Source organism: Sorex fumeus, unplaced genomic scaffold, assembly GCF_029834395.1.
Source record: "Sorex fumeus unplaced genomic scaffold, SorFum_2.1 ptg000065l, whole genome shotgun sequence".
Taxonomy (NCBI): Eukaryota; Metazoa; Chordata; class Mammalia; order Eulipotyphla; family Soricidae; genus Sorex; species Sorex fumeus.
The window spans coordinates 5790230-5808415 of NW_026606122.1; the positions used below are offsets into that span (position 1 = coordinate 5790230).

The 18186-nt window shown below is 40.0% G+C and overlaps 1 protein-coding gene across 5 annotated transcripts in view; it reads right to left on the reverse strand.

Annotated features, from left to right (window-relative positions):
- Positions 1–16082: 16082 nt before the first annotated feature.
- The window catches only part of LOC130036687 (zinc finger protein 81-like), an 86184-nt gene continuing 84080 nt past the window's right edge, over positions 16083–18186 (reverse strand). For all 5 annotated transcript variants that reach the window (XM_056128581.1, XM_056128579.1, XM_056128580.1 and 2 more), the window contains one exon: positions 16083–17917. In XM_056128581.1, the coding sequence (XP_055984556.1) occupies positions 16215–17917 (1703 nt within the window). In that variant the 3' untranslated portion in view covers positions 16083–16214. The remainder of the gene's footprint in view (positions 17918–18186) is intronic.

Below are 18186 nucleotides of genomic sequence, written 5' to 3' on the forward strand. Positions count from 1 at the left end.
ACTAACTAGTTCCAGAATACTTTCATCATCCAACCGAAAGAAAACCCCTACCCATTAGTAAGCAGTCACCATTCATTCTATTCTCCTTCTAGACCCTTGCAACTGAGATTCAAACAGAATGAAACTAGTTTAAAAAGAGCTGGTAAGCTAGCTCAAGTGGTAAAGCACATGTCTACCATGAAAAAGTTCCTGAGTTCCATCTCCCAAACCAGTGAGTATGGTCTTGGTGGTCCCTAAGCACCAATGTCTGAGCAGCACTGCATCACCAGGCTTAAACACACAGCTGGGTAGACATCAGTGGGACTGGTCTTAGCCCCTGTGATCTCTACTAGGGAAATCCTCCATTTAAAAAAAAACCAGAAAAAGAAAAGAAAGTTTAACCCAGGTCAACAGAAAGGGCATAATAAAGAGCATAAATCAATAAAATGGAGAACAGAAAAACAACAGAAAAAAAAGCAATGGCACCAAAAGTTTATCAACTGAGAAACATGTATAAAATTGATAAATCATAGTCAAATGGGCCATGAGATAAACACAGAGGATACATTCCAGAGAGAGAGCTCAATAGGCTGTAGTGAGTGTGTTGCATGCAGGAGGCCCATTTTTTTTTATCAATATATACAGTGTTTTATTTGATTTTTTGAAAAATTTTTATTAGTGAAACACCATAAGGTACAGTTGTAGACTTACAAATTTTTGTGCTTGGGTTTCAGTTATACAATGATCAAGTACCCATCCCTCCACCAGTGCCCATTTTCCACCACCACGGGTCCGAATATCCCTCCCATACCCCCATTCCCCCCATCCCACCCTGCCTCTGTGGCAGGGCATTCCCTTTTGAGGAGGTCCATTTTTAATCCACAGTACCACATGGTTCCCAGAGTACCTTGGGAGCGGCCTCAGTGTACTGAGCTTGGAGGAGCTCTTGGGCATCACTGTGTAATCCAAAAACAAACCAAAGAAGTAGAAGACATAAATTACCAATATTAAGAAACAGAGAATATAATATCACTCTAGAGTCTACAGAGAAAAATGTAAGAGATAGGGCCTGAGTGATAGTACAGGGGGTAGGCGTTTGCCTTGCATGCAGTTCTGAGGTCTAATCCCTGGCATCCCATTTTTTAAAAATTAATTTTATTGAATCACCATGAAATAGTTACAAGCTTTCATGTTTGGGTTACAATCACAATAATCAAACACCCATCCCTACACCAGTCCACATTCCCTACCACCAATATTCCCAGTATACACCCCCTTTCCCACCCCCCCGCCTCCATGGCAGACAATATTCCTCATACTCTACTTTTGGGCATTATGGTTTGCAATGCAGATACTGAGAAGTTATCATTGATAATGATAATGAGAGGTATCATTATCTACTTCCAGCACACTTCTCCCATCCCAACAGGTTCCTCCAGCCATCATATTCTTAGTGATCCCTTCTCCATTCCAGCTGCATTCTCACCTTTGCTCATGAGGCAGGCTTCCAGCTATGGAGCAGTCTTCCTGACCCATGTATCTACTATCCTTATGTGTCAGCCTCATGTTATGGCATCCCATTTTGTCCCTCAAGCACCCCCAGGAGTAATTCCTGAGTGCAGAGCCAGGAGTAACTCCCGAGCATCGCTGGGTATGACCCAAAAAAGGGAAAAAAGTGCCAGATAAAGGATGAAAAGAAAGGAAAATGATGAACATTTTGCTCTAAATTATATAATTCATGACTGACAGATTCTTTGAAAGTTATTTCAATGAAGAAATGATGACTTATAGCTATTAAATTGAGATGGTAGTTAAAACGTTTTGTAAGTATATACAATTGATATATAAATTGTTAGTTTAAGGTATGTTCATTTGATTTGATACTATATATCAATATAATTACCATTGTAGTATTAACTAACAACTCTGTTCATAACAACACCATGTAATTATCATTTCTTCTGTAGTGAGAATATTTAAAATATAGTCTCTTAGGAAACAACAAATGCCAATATAAACAATAGTGTCAGACTTGTTACTGTTTTTGGCATATCAAATACGTCACAGGGAGCTTGCCAGGCTTTGCCCTGTGGGCGAGATACTCTCAGTAGCTTGCCAGGCTCTCCGAGAGGGGCAGAGGAATCGAACCCTGGTTGGCTGCATGCAAGGCAAATGCTATAGCACAGCAGGTAGGGCGTTTGCCTTGCAGGCGGCCGACATGGCCAATCCGAGCTCAATTCCTCCGTCCCTCTTGAAGAGCCCGGCAAGCTACCGAGAGTATCTCACCCTCATGGCAAAGCCTGGCAAGCTCCCTGTGACATATCAGATATGCCAAACACAGTAACAAGTTTCACAATGTTACTGGGTCCACTTGAGCTAGTCGATGAACAATGGGAGGACAGTGACAGTGAAACAGTAGTGTCAACTAATATCATAAAGTTGTATATAAGATTGTGAGAATGCATTCATTTTCTAACTGCAAATTTGTACATTTTGATCAATATCTCCTCAAAGAGCACTGCCACACCCCCAGACCCTGCTCACGGATATTCTATCAGTTTGACTTGTTTCAAATTCACATTGAATTAAGCTATACTGGAAAATTCTACCACACACTAAGATAAAAACATAATACCATAATACCGCTTTTTCTTCTGGGGAATGGACCAAACTCATTCTATTAGCCCCTAAATGCAGGGTGAAAAGAGTTAAAGGCCAGTTCAGACTGGTTCTGAAGACCCAGAACTCTGGGGCTTTCTCAGAATAGTAATAGTCAGAATAGGCGTTCCTGCCTGAAGGCTCAGCAGCTCCCACCCTTATCCTCTGCCATAGAAACAGCTCAGCTCCACAACTGAACTTCATCAAGCCACCACAATACCAAATTGTTCCAGCTCCACAGCTCCTAGAGTGCATGGCACTTCCAAATTTCATACTACTGAGAGCCCAGCAAATTTGTTGGAAAAGTTTTGTAGAAGACCACCAAGCTCAATGAGCGAAAATAAAAATGGCTCAACTAGCACCAGCCAGCTCAGTAAATTCTCAGACAGTAACTTTATTAACACCATTGTAAGATATAAAAATAGTCACAAACTGACATTAATTGATATATTTTTGATAATAACATTTGCCTTTTTGTTGTAATAAGCAATATGAAGCAAATTTGTTTGTGCCAACTAATGGGGTAGGCTTGGCTGCTGGGTGGGAAACTTGGGGACACTGGTGAGAGGGAAGGTCACACTGGTGGTGGGAGTGGTGTTGGAACGTCAAATGCCTGAAACAACTGTATTATGAATAACTTGGTAAACCATGGTGTTATAATAAAAAAGTTAAAGCTCACACCCATAAAATAAGTGCAAAAATTTTTTAATGTTTTAGCAAATCAAATACAGTTATATATAAAAATAAATAATATAGCATTACTCATTTTTTAATTCAGGAATAATACACTTTGTTATAATACACAAGACTATTATAGGAGGCAGAGAGATAGCTTAAATGACAGGAAAAATTGCCCTGCACATGTGAGGCCACAACGTTAATTCCTGGCACCACATGATACTATAAGCACCACCAGGTGTAGTGCTGAAGAGCTTGAGCACTGATATAGCATTGTAGGTCATAAGCAATAAATTATCTAACCCAGATTGCTGAGTATCTCCTTGAAAGGCACACTCCCTCCAAAAGCAAACCCTCAATTCAACAGGTGAACAAAGAAAAAAAGATAAAAATATGGGCTGGAGTGATAGCACAGTGGTAGGGCGTTCGCCTTACAAGCGGCCAAAATGGCCAACCCGAGTTCGATTCCTCCGCCCCTCTCGGAGAGCCCGGCAAGCTACCGAGAGTATTTGATATGCCAAACACAGTAACAACAAAGTCTCCAATGGAGACGTTACTGGGCCCGCTCGAGCAAATCGACGATCAACGGGAGGGCCTTTACTTACTTACTTACATGGCCATCTTAATGGACTATAGTCACCTAAATGGATATAGAAAAATCATTTGACAAAATCCAACATCTATTCTTGACACACACTATGAAATTAGAAATAGCAGTAACTTGAGGCTGGAGCAATAGCACAGCAGGGAGGGTGTTTGCCTTGCACGCAGCCAACTCGGGTCCGATTCCCAGCATCCCATATGGTCCCCTGAGCACCTCCAGGAGTAATTCCTGAGTGCAGAGCCAGAAGTAACCCCTGTGCATTGCCGGGTGTGACCCAAAAGGCAAAAAAAAAAAAAAAAAAAAAGAAATAGCAGTAACTCTTCCAACCTGGTAAAGAGCACATATAAAAAACCTACAGCTAATATCAATTCAATATTATAAAACTAAAGGATTTCTTTTAAAAATGATTTAAAGAACTGTGATTTACAAAGTTATTGATGTTTGAGCTTTAGGCATATAATAATCCAACACCAATCCCATCACCAGTTTCAACTTCCCTCCACTAGTGCTTCCATATTCCATTCCCACCCTGCCCCCACCACATCTGCCACCTTTAAATGATTACTTCTTAAAATCAAGTAAAAGGCAAAGGTGTCTACTCTTATTCTTCCAATTCAACATTAGAACCTTCGACAAAGTGTCTAATCAGTTTAAAAAATAAATTAAAGGCAAAGATGATGGAAAAGAATATTAAAAGTATTATTTTCATAGAGACAAGATTGTCTATCTAGAAAACAGACAGATTCTACAAAAATGCTATCAGAGTAAGCTTGTCAAAATGTGGAATAAAAGATCATGTATAAACTTTACTTGCCTATTATCATGATTTATTATTGTATACCACTAGTACAATCTATATGCTAGCAGCAAACAGTTGGGAATTGAGATTTTTTAAAAAGGAGATGCATATATGATACAGAAAGAATTCTTGCAACTCACTAACAAGACAAATTAGTTGAAAAAAATTGCTTTGGTTGTTTTTGAGCGACACCTGGCAGTACTCAGTTTTTACTCCTGGTTCTGCTCTCAGATATCACTCCAGGCAGGCTCAGGTAACCGTCAGCCATATATAAGGCAAGTGTACTATCTCTCTAGCCCCCAGAACTTGGTTTTTAAATGGGTGAAATATTTAAAAAGACACATGAATTGAGATAATATATAGATGGCAAACGAGCATGGGAAATATGATCAACAACATTAGTTATTAATAAAGTATAAATTAAAACCACACTTAATTATCAATTCATCCCACTAAGATAGCTAAAATTATAAAGATTAATCATATTCAGTGATGGCAAAGATATGAGGTAAATGAAATGCCTTTGAACTTCTGATGGGAATGTGAAATGTTATACCACTTTGGAGAATAAGTTTGGAAGCTTCTTATATATCCATACTTACCATATGACCCAAACATTGATTCCGAAGCATTTACCCAGGAAAGATAAAATTTATGGCCACACAAAGACTTGTATACAAATGTTCACTTTAGTTTTATTTGTAATGGCTGTAAAATGGAAATAAGATAGGTTTCCAACAACAGAGGAATAGATAAATTTGGTACGCTTATAAAATGCAATAAACTTAACAATAAAAGGAATAAATACAGATACACATAACAACACAAATGGTTTACTAAACAATTATGCTGAAGGAAGTAAAATAAATCTCCTTATCTTTAAGCACAAAAAATTAATTATATGGCAGAAAAGTACAAAAAAGCAGGATAGTCTAGGATTTCTCAGTGGCATCACTCACATTTAGACAAGAAACATTTACCAAGTCTTCATAAAAGAGAGTGTGGTTCTAAACAATCAGCTAAGTGTATTGAGAAAACAAGGACTTTAAAAATAGTAATTAGGTCATGCACAATCATGGCAACTGTTGGAGAAGGGAAGGTATGGAAAGGAAAGAGAGGTTGGAGAAGCCACTATATCAGCCTTTTCAAGGCTGTCACATGGGTGGATTCTCCAGAGCCTGCAAGAAAATCTGAGAAGCAAGGCACAGTCAGCTGCTGAAGTGAGACTGTGATGGCGGAGCTAATGGAAAACTTGATGAAAAGCTATTACTTTTGTAGACCTGCATCCAAGCATCTGTTGGTAGGCCTGAGGCCACTGTGGTCAGAAGAGCTGGAGATAAGAACAGGGGCTGAATAAAGCATGTAAGAGAGTGAGGGAGAATGAACACCTGGGTACTTCTGTACACATCTGCAGCCAAACAGAATTACTGGAAATACATGTCTCAATATAACCCATATAACAACAGAATAAAAGACTCAAAAGACCTAATATTTTTCCTATAGGAGAAGTTCTCTGGAGGAGTAATATTACCCAATTTCAGAAAATCCTGCGGTTTGTTCATTCTCAGTTATATCCACTTCTTAAACAATTCCCATCAAATTCAATAATGAATCACAACAACACACAGTAGCTTTTTCCGAGCTCATAAATTTACCTCTGGTCTTGACAATATCACCACTGAAGTAGTCCTTGTACACTCCGTCTTCTGTGAGCCTTTCACTCACCTGGTAAGTTTTTATCTCCCTCTTTCCTCCTTCCCACTACTATCTACAGATAAATTCTACCTGAACTAGCCCTTAAGTGTTGGTAGCACACACATTCCTTTTCTTTAGGTAGTTGAATACGACTGATACCACAAACTCTCAAATACCACCCGAATACAGAGGGGTCCTAGGTATTTTCAGGAATCAGTATATATCAAACATTCAAGAACTTTTCTCCACGCATAGTTTTAAGTTCTTTATATACACACATAAATGTACACATCCACATCCATGGATTAAGTTGAGTCATGTCCATGTAATGAGTTATGTTTAAACCCTAAGCTCTCAAGACTTCAGAATTTGAGCTCCCTAGAAAGAGGGTCTTTGCAAAAGTAGAGAGATAGTATGGGGAATAATGTCTGGCCTGGAGGCAGGGGGAGGGTGGGAAAGGGGAAGGTTGCCGGGGATATTGGTGGTGGGGAATGTGCACTGATGGAGGAATGGGTGTTAGATCATTGTGTGATTATAACCCAAACATTAAAGCTTGTAACTATCTCACAGTGATTCAATAAAATTTAAAAAAAGAAATAGGGTCTTTGGAGAATCAATCATATTAGGGCTGGATGTGTACATGAGTTGTAAACAGGAGAACAGGAGACTCAGGTTTGATCTTTGCCACCACATGGTCACCAAACACAGAACTAGGAGTAGTTCCTGAGATCGCAGGGTGTGCCCCCACTAAAAAGAGTTCACTTAAAATGAGGCCATTGGGGTAGACAAAATCCAGTATTACTGAAGGGAAAAAAATTGAAGACAGACAGGTCTGCAGAATAACAGTGTAAATATACAGAGAAATGACTATCCTGTTAACCGGATCCTGTATCTAAAGCTAGTGAACGCCCGAGACTACCAGAATCTAGGAGAGACATGGACTGTTTGTGCCCTAAAGCCTTCAGAGAATGCATGACTCTATAATACCTTGATTTCAAATTTTGAGCTTCCAAGGGAAATATATTTTTGTTGTTTTAAGCCACTTCATTTGTGGTACTTTTGTTGCAGCAGCTCTAGAAAACTAGCTATGTGAAATCTCTGAGACAGGCACTAGTGAAAACATTTTTACAAAGCAAGAAACCAGTTGTAAAAAGAGGTTCAAGATTAACTAACTTGCCCAAGTCACATGGCTAGTAACTTGTAGAAAAAAACAGGGCTGAAACCCCAGCCAATTGTTTCCTAAGCCTCTCTAATCACTAATCATACTGTCATTGTCTTTATTTTTTCTTTTTGGGTCACACCCAGTGATGCACAGGGGTTACTCCTCACTCATGAACTCAGGAATTACTCCTGGAGGTACTCAGAGGACCATATGGGATGCTGGGAATCGAACCTGGGTCAGTTGCGTGCAAGGCAATCGCCCTACCCGCTGTGCTATCACTCCAACCCATCATTGTCTTTTCACAATGTTTCTTGTAGTAGGAAAAATGTAAAGGAGGTGAGTAAATTTAAATATGCATATCATTCAATAAATCATTGCACATCCATTCCATGAGCTATCACATCTATTCTATGGGGGAAATGCAGAGCTGGTTGTATGACATGAGTCCATATCTGAAAGCCAAAGATAATCTTTATATATCTTCCACCTGTATACAAGTGTTGTAACAAATGAACACATGTATGAGTATATAAGAGGATGAGCACAGGGTGGCAGGAGCTGGTAGAGAGGCAGCAGCTCTCAGGGCTCTGAACAGATGCGCCGATGGGGTCATAATATTTCTGTATGAATGACTGTGATGCCCTCTAAATACTTTCTCTCAAAAAAAGTGGAAGCAAAAGTGGCTTTAAGTGGAAGCAAACTGGCACCCGCTTGCCTCAGAGCTCCGAAGCTGAGGCCCTACTGCAGCTCTAGGCACTCTGGGAAGGAGTTTAGTGTGAATAAGTGGGGTTCTTGGGCTCCAGTTGGGCACTACCACAGAGTGCAGGCACGAAGTGGAGGGGCACCTGGGTACCCACCATGGGAGACCAGCTCAGGCAACTCACCATCCGCAGGGCATCCCCCACCCCCCCAGCCCACACCACCAGTGCCGCCTACAGAGTATAATGGAGGAAAACATCCCTAAGTGCCAATTGTCTGGAGACAAACAATGGGGGCGTGTCTGGAGATGAACAATGGGGGCGTGTACCCCCTGGGCAGTTTCTGCCAAACTGGTGGCTACCACCCACCTAGAGCACCTGAGATGCAGATGGCAGCAGCTCTGCCTTCAGTCCTTGTCCCTCTTACTGCGACTGATCCACAGCTGCCACTGCCACTGAGACCCAGAGGGCATAGCACCATGGGGCAGGGGTCGAGGGCATCAGCAATCTGATGGTACCCCTGGCCTTTCTGACACCCCGAAATTGCCACTTTGCTTCTGGCCAGACTCCAACAATTCAGGACCAAGTTTTCCGAGAAATTAAACTGTCAAAAGTTAGGTATGTGGGAGCCACGCCCACAAACTATCTCCAGCTCAGCCATACAATCTCATTCATCGGCCTTACTCCACAGACCCATAAATAAATCTTGAAAGAGAAAAAAAGCTTCAGATAATCTTGGACCCGCACAAGGCTGAACAGACCAGGGTAAATCAGAGGGGGGCGGGTTTGCCTGGTGTCCACCCAAGCAGAGACCCCTGCAGCTGCTTGCTCCCATAATCCAAATCACTGCCATGCACCTGGCCAGAACAATGTCTTGGGAGAGACCTCACCAAGATATTAATCTGTTGAAAATTTGGGTATGGGGTTTTGTGAATGAAATCTCCAGGCTTTCTCAGAGTCAGGATGGGCTACCTTCACCCAATCGACTTCCCTATATTCCTGGAAGAACCAGCAGTCAGCCCCACAACCCAACTCTAGCACCACCACGTAAACCCTTCTACTGGCTTAGCTTCATGGACCCATAAATAAATCTCAAAATAGATCAAAAGCTGCAATTAATCTTGTACTCATGCAAGAGTGAACAGACTGGAGTAGAGTGAAGGGGGCGGGTTTACCTGGTGCCTGCCTATACAGATCCCCTGGCAGCCTCTTACTCCCACAGTCCATATCACTGCCATCCCTTTAGCCATACTCCACCATCTTGGGACAGATTTCACCAAGATATACTCTGCTGAAAATTCAGGTATGTTTTTTTGTGACTGAAATCTCCAGGCTTTCTCAGGGTTGGGATGGGCTACCTTCCCTCACCTCTCTGTATCTCCAGAAGTCCCAGAAGTCATGTCCACACCCCAAAGCTGCCACCAATTTTAAAAAAGCCACTCCAGATGTACCATCTCGATAAAAATACTCAACACCCTGAACAAACACGATGATCTCTTAGCACCCATATTGCAAACCATAATGCACAGGAGAGAGAAAGAAGGTGTCTGCCATAAAGGTAGGCAGGGGGAGTGGGTTTGTGGTAATGGTGGGAGGGAAACTGGGGACATTGGGGGTTGGAAGTGTATATTGGTAGAGGTATGATTGCTGGAACGTTGTATAACTGAAATCTAATCATGAACAGCTTTATAACGGTCTATCTCATGGTGACTCAATAAAAAAGGGATGGGGGCATAGTAAAGAGTAAAAGTGCTCAGAGTAATTTATAATACATCTGCATCTGTGTATCTGTGGGTCCCACATCCACAGATTTAACCAAATGCAGATGAAAAATACAGTTAGGTCTATAGTGACAGCACCTCTATTGAACGTATACAGACTTTTTTCTTGTCATTATTACCTAAATAATATAGCATAACAACTCTACTCAGCATGTACATTCTGCTAAGTATCATAAGTAATTAGAGATAATATGAAGTATACAGGAGGATGTGTAGAGGTTATATGCGGAAAAGAAACCATTTTACATAAGGAATTGAGAATCTCTGTTATCTGAGGAAGTCTTGAGCCCAAAGTCTGGGGAAACCAAGGAATACATGTATTTGTTAAGAATGCCAATGGAGGGGCTGGAGCAATAGCACAGCGGGTAGGGCATTTGCCTTGCATGCAGCGGACCTAAGTTCGATTCCGAGCATCCCATATGGTCCCCCAAGCACCGCCAGGAGTAATTCCTGAGTGCATGAGCCGGGTGTGACCCAAAAAGCAAAAAAAAAAAAAAAGAAAGAATGCCAATGGAGGGGGAGAATTAAGTAATTAGTAATATATCCGTTATTTTTTTTCTGGGGAACATAGTCACCCAAATGGAGCAGCTAAAAAGCAAAATCCATTTGAATCTGTGATTCTGCGAGTGGTAAGGGATGGGTGGCAAAGCTTTTCTAATTTAGGGAATGCATTATTAATACTGTGGTCACAATTAGCTTGACCACAGTCAGATGGCTAGAATGACTTTATTCAAAACCATAGCAACTGAAAATATGGTTGTTCTAGGGCTCCTCAGTCAAATGGCTCAAGTGCTTCATAATTGCTTTTGTGATCTTTCATCCACCAGAACAATCCAGATTTTATTATACAGAAACTCAGAATTACAAAGAGTACCAAGAATGGCAAACTTCCTTGTGCAAGTACTTCTCAAGCCTCTGCTTATGTCATGTAAAAATGTTCCATTGGTCAAAAAATAACCAAGCCCAGTTTCTAGGTTCAGAGAAATGGATTTTACCTCTTGATGAGTGAAATGGCAAAGTTGAAATAAGCTGTGTGTGTGTGTGTGTGTGTGTGTGTGTGTGTGTGTGTGTGTGTGTAGCCAAAGGAGACCATCCACTCTTCTACCTCTTGTATGAAGATATTTAAAAAGATAATATCCTTTTCTAGAAGAGTTCCAAGCAGCATTCAGGGGGATCAGTGATGCTCTGTTAATTAGACTGTATGGGACAAAAAGCCTTGAGTACTGCCGGGTATGGCTCAAAAAAAAAAAGGAAAGAAAATAAATTAATAAGCTAAATGGTTATATTCTTGGATCTGGCAATTCAGGGCTCCTCAGTCTCAGAGGTGCTCAAGTTCAAGGTCTGTGGAAGAATGCCCTCCTAAACAAAACCCAATCCCCAACCCTAATGTCAGAATAGTCCCCTGAGCAAAACATCATAGTTCTTAGAATATAAACAGTCAGTACAAATGCACTCAGGAAAGAAAATAGGTTACAGGGCAAGCAAAATGTACCAGAATAAAAAGTTTAGTGTCTGTATATGTGGAGGGCAACATTGGCAAGAAAAGAATAGTAAATTGTCATCACTAAGAGAAGCCTGCTGATTGGCTATGTGAAATATTCCAGCCTCTATTCTTCATGTACCCAATGTCTCAGACAAGTTAAACTATAACTCACATGTTGTGAACCAGAGTGGGGTAGCAATGCTGTATAGAATAAAATGGTCAGTCTGGGTGCTCACTTATGGTTGCCCAGGCAAATCTAAAGCTTGGACAGTCCTTGTGTGTTTGTCTCATTCTCTGTGACTTACCCCACTGGATAGAGGTTGATGGTGGCAATCAAATTGCCTTTAGACAAAAGGCCACCAGGCACAAACCCAGCAATGTGCAGGAGTTCCCAGGACTATTCCAATCAGTTTTGGGTGGGGGGGTGCTTGTAATGCAAGGGGTTGAAACTGGGTTTCTATGCAAATAAAGCAATACCCCTGACCACTGAAAAAAATCTCTCCCATCCTGATAACTCAGATTTTTACAAGAACAATATTGATATGGGTCTGGAGAGACAGTACAGTGGGCAGTACTCAAGGCTTTTTGTCCCATACCACCTTGCATGCGGCTGACTCGAGTTCAATCTCCAACATCCCATATGATCCCTGAAGACCACTAGAAGTAATTCCTGAGTACAGAGTCAAGAGTTACCCCTGAAAAAAGACCAGGTGTGGCCCAAAAACCAAAAAAAAAGTGGGTAATTTACAAAACTGTAACCTTTGGGGAACAAAACAAAGCAACCACCTAGCTTGACATGTGACAAAAAAATGACTCAAGGAGATAGTACCTTATCACTAGGCCATCTGAAGATCAAGAAAGAAGAGGGGCAAGCACTAAGAATTACACCAAAAATTTTAATGAGTATCTGGGCCACAGAGATAGTAGAGCAGGTAAGGTTCTGGTCTTACATATTGCTGACCTGGGTTGATTCCCAGAACCTCATAAGGTTTCCATATGAGAACCTCATAGGCCCCACCAGAAGTGACCCTTGGAGCAGAGTCAAGAGTTAGTCCTGAGCACCATCAGGTTTAGCCGTGAAACCAAAAGAAAAAAATTAATGAATTACTCAAGGCAGGATATGAGAAACTGAACCCCTTGAGAGCTGGAGATCTCACAGTAGTTGGCTCCCACTTATAGGCTCTTCTCCACCGACCATCACTGGGTCCTCACAGAAAACATTAAAATGGCAGGAGACAGTAGAAAGCCACTCTCCATGGTACAAGCCTTCAAAAGACAGCTGATAACACAGAAATGGCACACAGCTCTAGGAGGACCCTACCCACTGGCAGAACGAAGAAAGTGAAGCAAACCCTGTTGCTCCCAGGTCAGAGTCTGTATGTAGAGTACAGAAAAAAATTATTCTGCTTATGTAGGAAATATCTTGAATCCAGACTATCAAGGCTTTTCTGCCTTGTTGGGGTGGCAGATTTATCCCACAGAAAGACCTAGGGGTAAAGGGCCTACTTACAACCAAGGCAAGCACAAAGAAAACTGGTACCCTCATCAGATCACCACAACACTAGTAGAAATATCAGTGAAAGGCAAGGACAGAGACATTCCATGAGAGGCAGGCAGGTATGGTACAGGCAAGGGGAAAGGAACTTAGAGACAGATTCTCTGGGAAAACAGTTCCTACTCTAAAGCACAAAGAAACGCTTAGAGAAATGCAAAGTCTAGGGTATACTGAATGTAACCACAACAACAAAAAAACCCCAAACCCAGCTAAAACCTGATGAGATATCCCCTCAAAAATTTCCCAACTAATACCTATCAGAAATGCATTCATATCTTTTTCCAGGAACAAATATTATTTAACTCAGTTTCTACTGGTGACATTCTACACTTATCTAAAAGCCATTTGGTGTAAACAGCAAGAGAAAACGAAGTACTGTCAAGGGACAGAGCACTCAACAGACACTCACTAAGCTGACCAAACTGATGAGCTTTCAAACAGGGAATCTGAAGTGACAGCTCATATGTTAAAGGGTTTAGTGGAAAATGGAAACAACAGGCATGAACATATGGGGACTTTTAGCAAAAAGATGAAATTGGTAAGAGTGGAAATGCTAGAAAAGATTACTTAAAAGAATGTCTTCAGTGGCTTCATTGGTAGTCAGGGTGGGAACAAAAATCTCTGAAACTGAAGTTGGGTTAATAAAAATTATTGAAAGGGAACAGATAGATAGATAGATAGATATATAGATAGACAGACAGATAGATGTATTTGTAGCATTTTCCATATAACACAATCTATCTTCTGCTTAAAATTATTTACATTTCCATACATGCAAACTATGTCCCCCCCCATTCCATGATCTCCAAGTGTCTCACCACAGATCATGGCCTCAAGTTCAAACCAGAGACCTGGATCAAGTTCAGATGTTTCTGAGGCTTCTTGAGAAGCTTCTCAGTTCTGATACCTCTGAGCTAAATTAAAAGTTATAGGGCTTCCCTCAAACCCCTCCAGACACACACAGAGGCGAGATAGGAACTGGATATCTATAATAAACTGGTCCAAGAGAGAGAGAGAAACAAGAGAGATATACCAGTCACTGTTGCATAATTCTGAAATTCGACCGTGCTGCCAGGTATAGAAACTATTTCTCAATTAGGTCATAGTTTTACCTAGAAACAGTTCCCGAGTCCACTATAATATTCTTGTTCTTCAGTCTTCTCTCTGAAGTACCCTCTTTTCCCTTAAAAATGGAATTTGTTTGCAGTTCAGTAGCTTTCTCAGCTTGCTTCCTATTTATAGATATTAGGAGAGCCCAGAGGCCACTTTCATTTTTAACAATTTCAGTCCACTGTGCATATATTTGCTCTGGTAAAATTATTTCAAGTGGCATAAGAGTTTTGAAAAATAATTTTTGGTTGTATCTACATTTTATATCCCCAAATGCCACACTGACAATATTTTAAGGCAGGTCCCTGTCTGCTTTGAGCTGAGTCTGGCTACTAGAACAATGTCATAACATCTTTAGAAGCGATTTAGTTTAGCTTAGAGGATCTCCCAAGCATCGATTTAAAAAATTAATTCATCTTAACAGAGCAAGCTTGTAATTTCATCTTTACCCTGGATCCACTTTTTCACCGAGAAAATATCTGAAAGTTATATTCCACCCCTCAAAATCCTCTTTCTTTCCTTTCTTTCTTTCTTTCTTTCTTTCTTTCTTTCTTTCTTTCTTTTCTTTCTTTCCTCTTTCCTCTGAATTCTGCTTGCAAGTGGAGAAGCAATTACTTTAGTTTCTATTTCTATATATCTTATCATTTGAAGCTGAAAGCAGCAAAATGACACTTCCAGAATTTTCCTCAGCAAGATGCACGCATTCATTTGATAAATTCTCTGCCTTTCCAAAGAGCACAGTGAATATTTTGTTATTGCCTTTTCTGCTCAGTAACATAGGTTGCAATCTTTTCCATTTTTTTGGTTAGAGTTTCCCTTATTTTTCCAGTCTCCACATTCTGTTCAGGTCCCATGGGCCACTCTCACACACAAGCTTACCCATTTTAGGCATCAGTATTTGCTGTGCAAAAAAAAAAAAACAACTTCCCCAAAGCATGGTAGCACAAAATAATAATCATTTTCTTTATTTCATGATCCTGTGGGATAACAAGTGTAACTCTTCTGGTCTGGCCCATTTGGCTAGTGCCAGATGTCAAGGAAATTGTCATTCTGGCAGTTGGCCTAATGGGACTCATTCAGTTGAGCTGATTGATCTCTGCTTCATTTGGTTTCCTATTCCTGGTTGGGTATCTGAACTTTTCCATTTAAAGAATAAAATTTCAGAATTTCAAATAGCAACTAGAGATGTATGCTTGTAGGAAGACTCTTCAACTTCCTTGAATCTCTTCTGTAATCTCTTTAACTCTACCTCTTAATAAAAGAAGCAATACAGCAACATTACAAAAGGGATGTTCATAAAGTAAGGGGGGAAATGTGACGATTTTTGCATTTTATCTCAATGAAAGATAAAAATACGATGCCATGGAAATAAAAAATGAGGATTATATTTATGAGTTCATATAAAATTATATCTGCAGATGTTTGCATACATAAAACTGCAATGACTTTAAAATCACAGATCCATGTGAAAAAAACTATTCAATAGTAAAATTTGATAGACACAATTATATTAAAAACAAATTATTCTCACTATTATGCAATGTGTTCTGCCAAGAACACTACACAACTGAGAAAAGACCCACACAATTAAATATGTTATTTTGTTGTTCAACTTTTCATTATCACTTTAAATTGCTTAACATAGAATAGCAAATATGGTTTGTTGGTTTATTATGTGCAGCCCCATTCTAAAAAGAATGGGTAACAATTTGCCTTACTAAAACTTTCAAAAGAAGGCTTTTCCTAATACATCAACCTGAAAACTTCTTTCCCAATATGAATTCTATTACATCTTAATGAGGCTGAGCAAATGTGGAAATTTCCTTTAATGCAGCACACTCTTTAAAGAGTTTCTTCTAATAATTTTTCTCATGTCAACTGATAGAACCTGGCAAACACTTTTTCATATACAGTACATTTATACAGAATATATATATATATTGAATGAATTTTACAACATACTTATACTTGACTTCTTTGTAAGGTTCATCTTTCAAGAAATGGGGTTCCTTTCAAGTATGAATATGGCGATGCATACTTAGAACTGATTTCTGAGTGAAGCCCTTTCCACAATCACTGCATTTATAGGGTTTATTTCCAGTATGAACTGTCTGGTGTTTATTGAAATTTGACCTGTCAGTGAAGGCTTTTCCACATTCTGAACATATATAAGGTTTCTCTCCAGTGTGGATTCGCTGATGTACTTTGAGATGTGGTTTCTTGGAGAAGGATTTCTCACAGTCAGGACATTTATAAGGCTTTTCTGTAGTATGGATTTTCTGATGTGTAATTAACTCTGACTTCTGGATGAAAGCCCTCCCACAATCCTTACAAACATACGGTTTCTCTCCAGTATGAATTGTCTGATGTTTATTGAAATTTGACCTGTCGGTGAAGGCCTTTCCACATTCAGCACATATATAAGACTTCTCGCCAGTATGAGATTTCTGGTGAGTATTGAGATTTGATCTGTTGGTGAAGGCCTTCCCACATTCAGTGCACATATAGGGTTTCTCTCCTGTGTGGATTCGCTTATGCATCTGGAGTTGTGACTTAGAAGGGAAAGACTTCCCACAGTCATTGCATGCATAAGGTTTCTCTCCAGTATGAATTCTCTGATGTGCAATTAAGTGTGCCTTCTGGATAAAGGCCTGCCCACATTCAGTACATATGTAGGATCTCTCTCCTGTATGAATTTTCTGATGCATCCTGAGTGTTGATTTTTGGGTAAAGGCTTTCCCACATTCACTGCATTTATGGTGTCTCTCTCCAGTATGAATTTTCTGATGTATACTGAGAGCTGAGTGCAGAGAGAAGCCTTTCCCACATTCACTGCATTCACAGAGTTTTTCTCCAGTGTGAGATGTTTGATGCCTAAATAGAGATGATACCTGGAAAAATGATTTTCCACATTCACTGCATTTAAAGGACTTTTCTCTAGTATGAGTTTTCTCATGCATAATTAATTCTGAATTCTGGATGAATGCTTTCCCACATTGAGTACAAATATATAGTTTTTCATCTCTACAAACCCTCAGATAAATACTGAGTAGTGGCTTCTGTGTAAAAACATTTACACATTTACTAGATTGATAAGGTTTTTCCATAGTACGAATATTCTGAGGTGCAAAGAGGTGTGATTTCTGGGCGAAAATCTTCCCAAATTCAGTACCTGTGTTTGCTTTCTCTCCAGTGGGGAATTTCAGATTGTAAGGATGTGTTTGTTTGAGGCTAAGGACTTTTCCACACTGATTATTTTCACAAAATTTCATTCCCGTATGTACATTTTCATGGGCAGTATAAGAAGAGCTATTGTTGTTAACTTGATCCTGTACAATAATTTTATCAAAGTTCTCTGTTTCATTGCTTTCACTATGAATATGCAAGTTGAAATTAAAACTCTTTGCAAATGAGTCATGCATGTGAGATCTTCTCTGTGAAGGAATAAGATTTGGGTTTGGGTAAATGAATTTTTCTCTGTCTTTATATTCATAATTCCACTCAGTGTTCAATGCTTTCTTATTGATGAAAGCAGTATGACCCAGAGGTCTGTTGTGCTTTTCTTGATATCTATTTATCTCCTCAGCATCTTGCCACAGTTCTTCTAAAATGGAATACAGTGAATCATCTCTTGTATCTTTACCCTCTATTTCACTATGAAATGCAGTTTTCCCAGTAATTCTTTTTTGTGAGGTCTTAACTCCAAACTTTCCATCTAAAGAGAAAAAAAAATAAAATCATACTGAATAAATAGAAGATGAAAAGGAATCCAGATTGAATGCATGGAAATCAGTGTATCTGATTTTTTAAAAAATGACAAATCTAAGAAACACACAGCATTTCTAATGTGTCAGGTTTTTTTTTGGGGGGGGGTGGTTATACTCAGAGTGCCAGGGGGCTACTCCCAGGTCTGTGTTAGTGGTTCCCTAACAGTGTTCCCAGGGGACCATGTGGCACTGAGGACTGTACCCGGGCCGTCTGTAC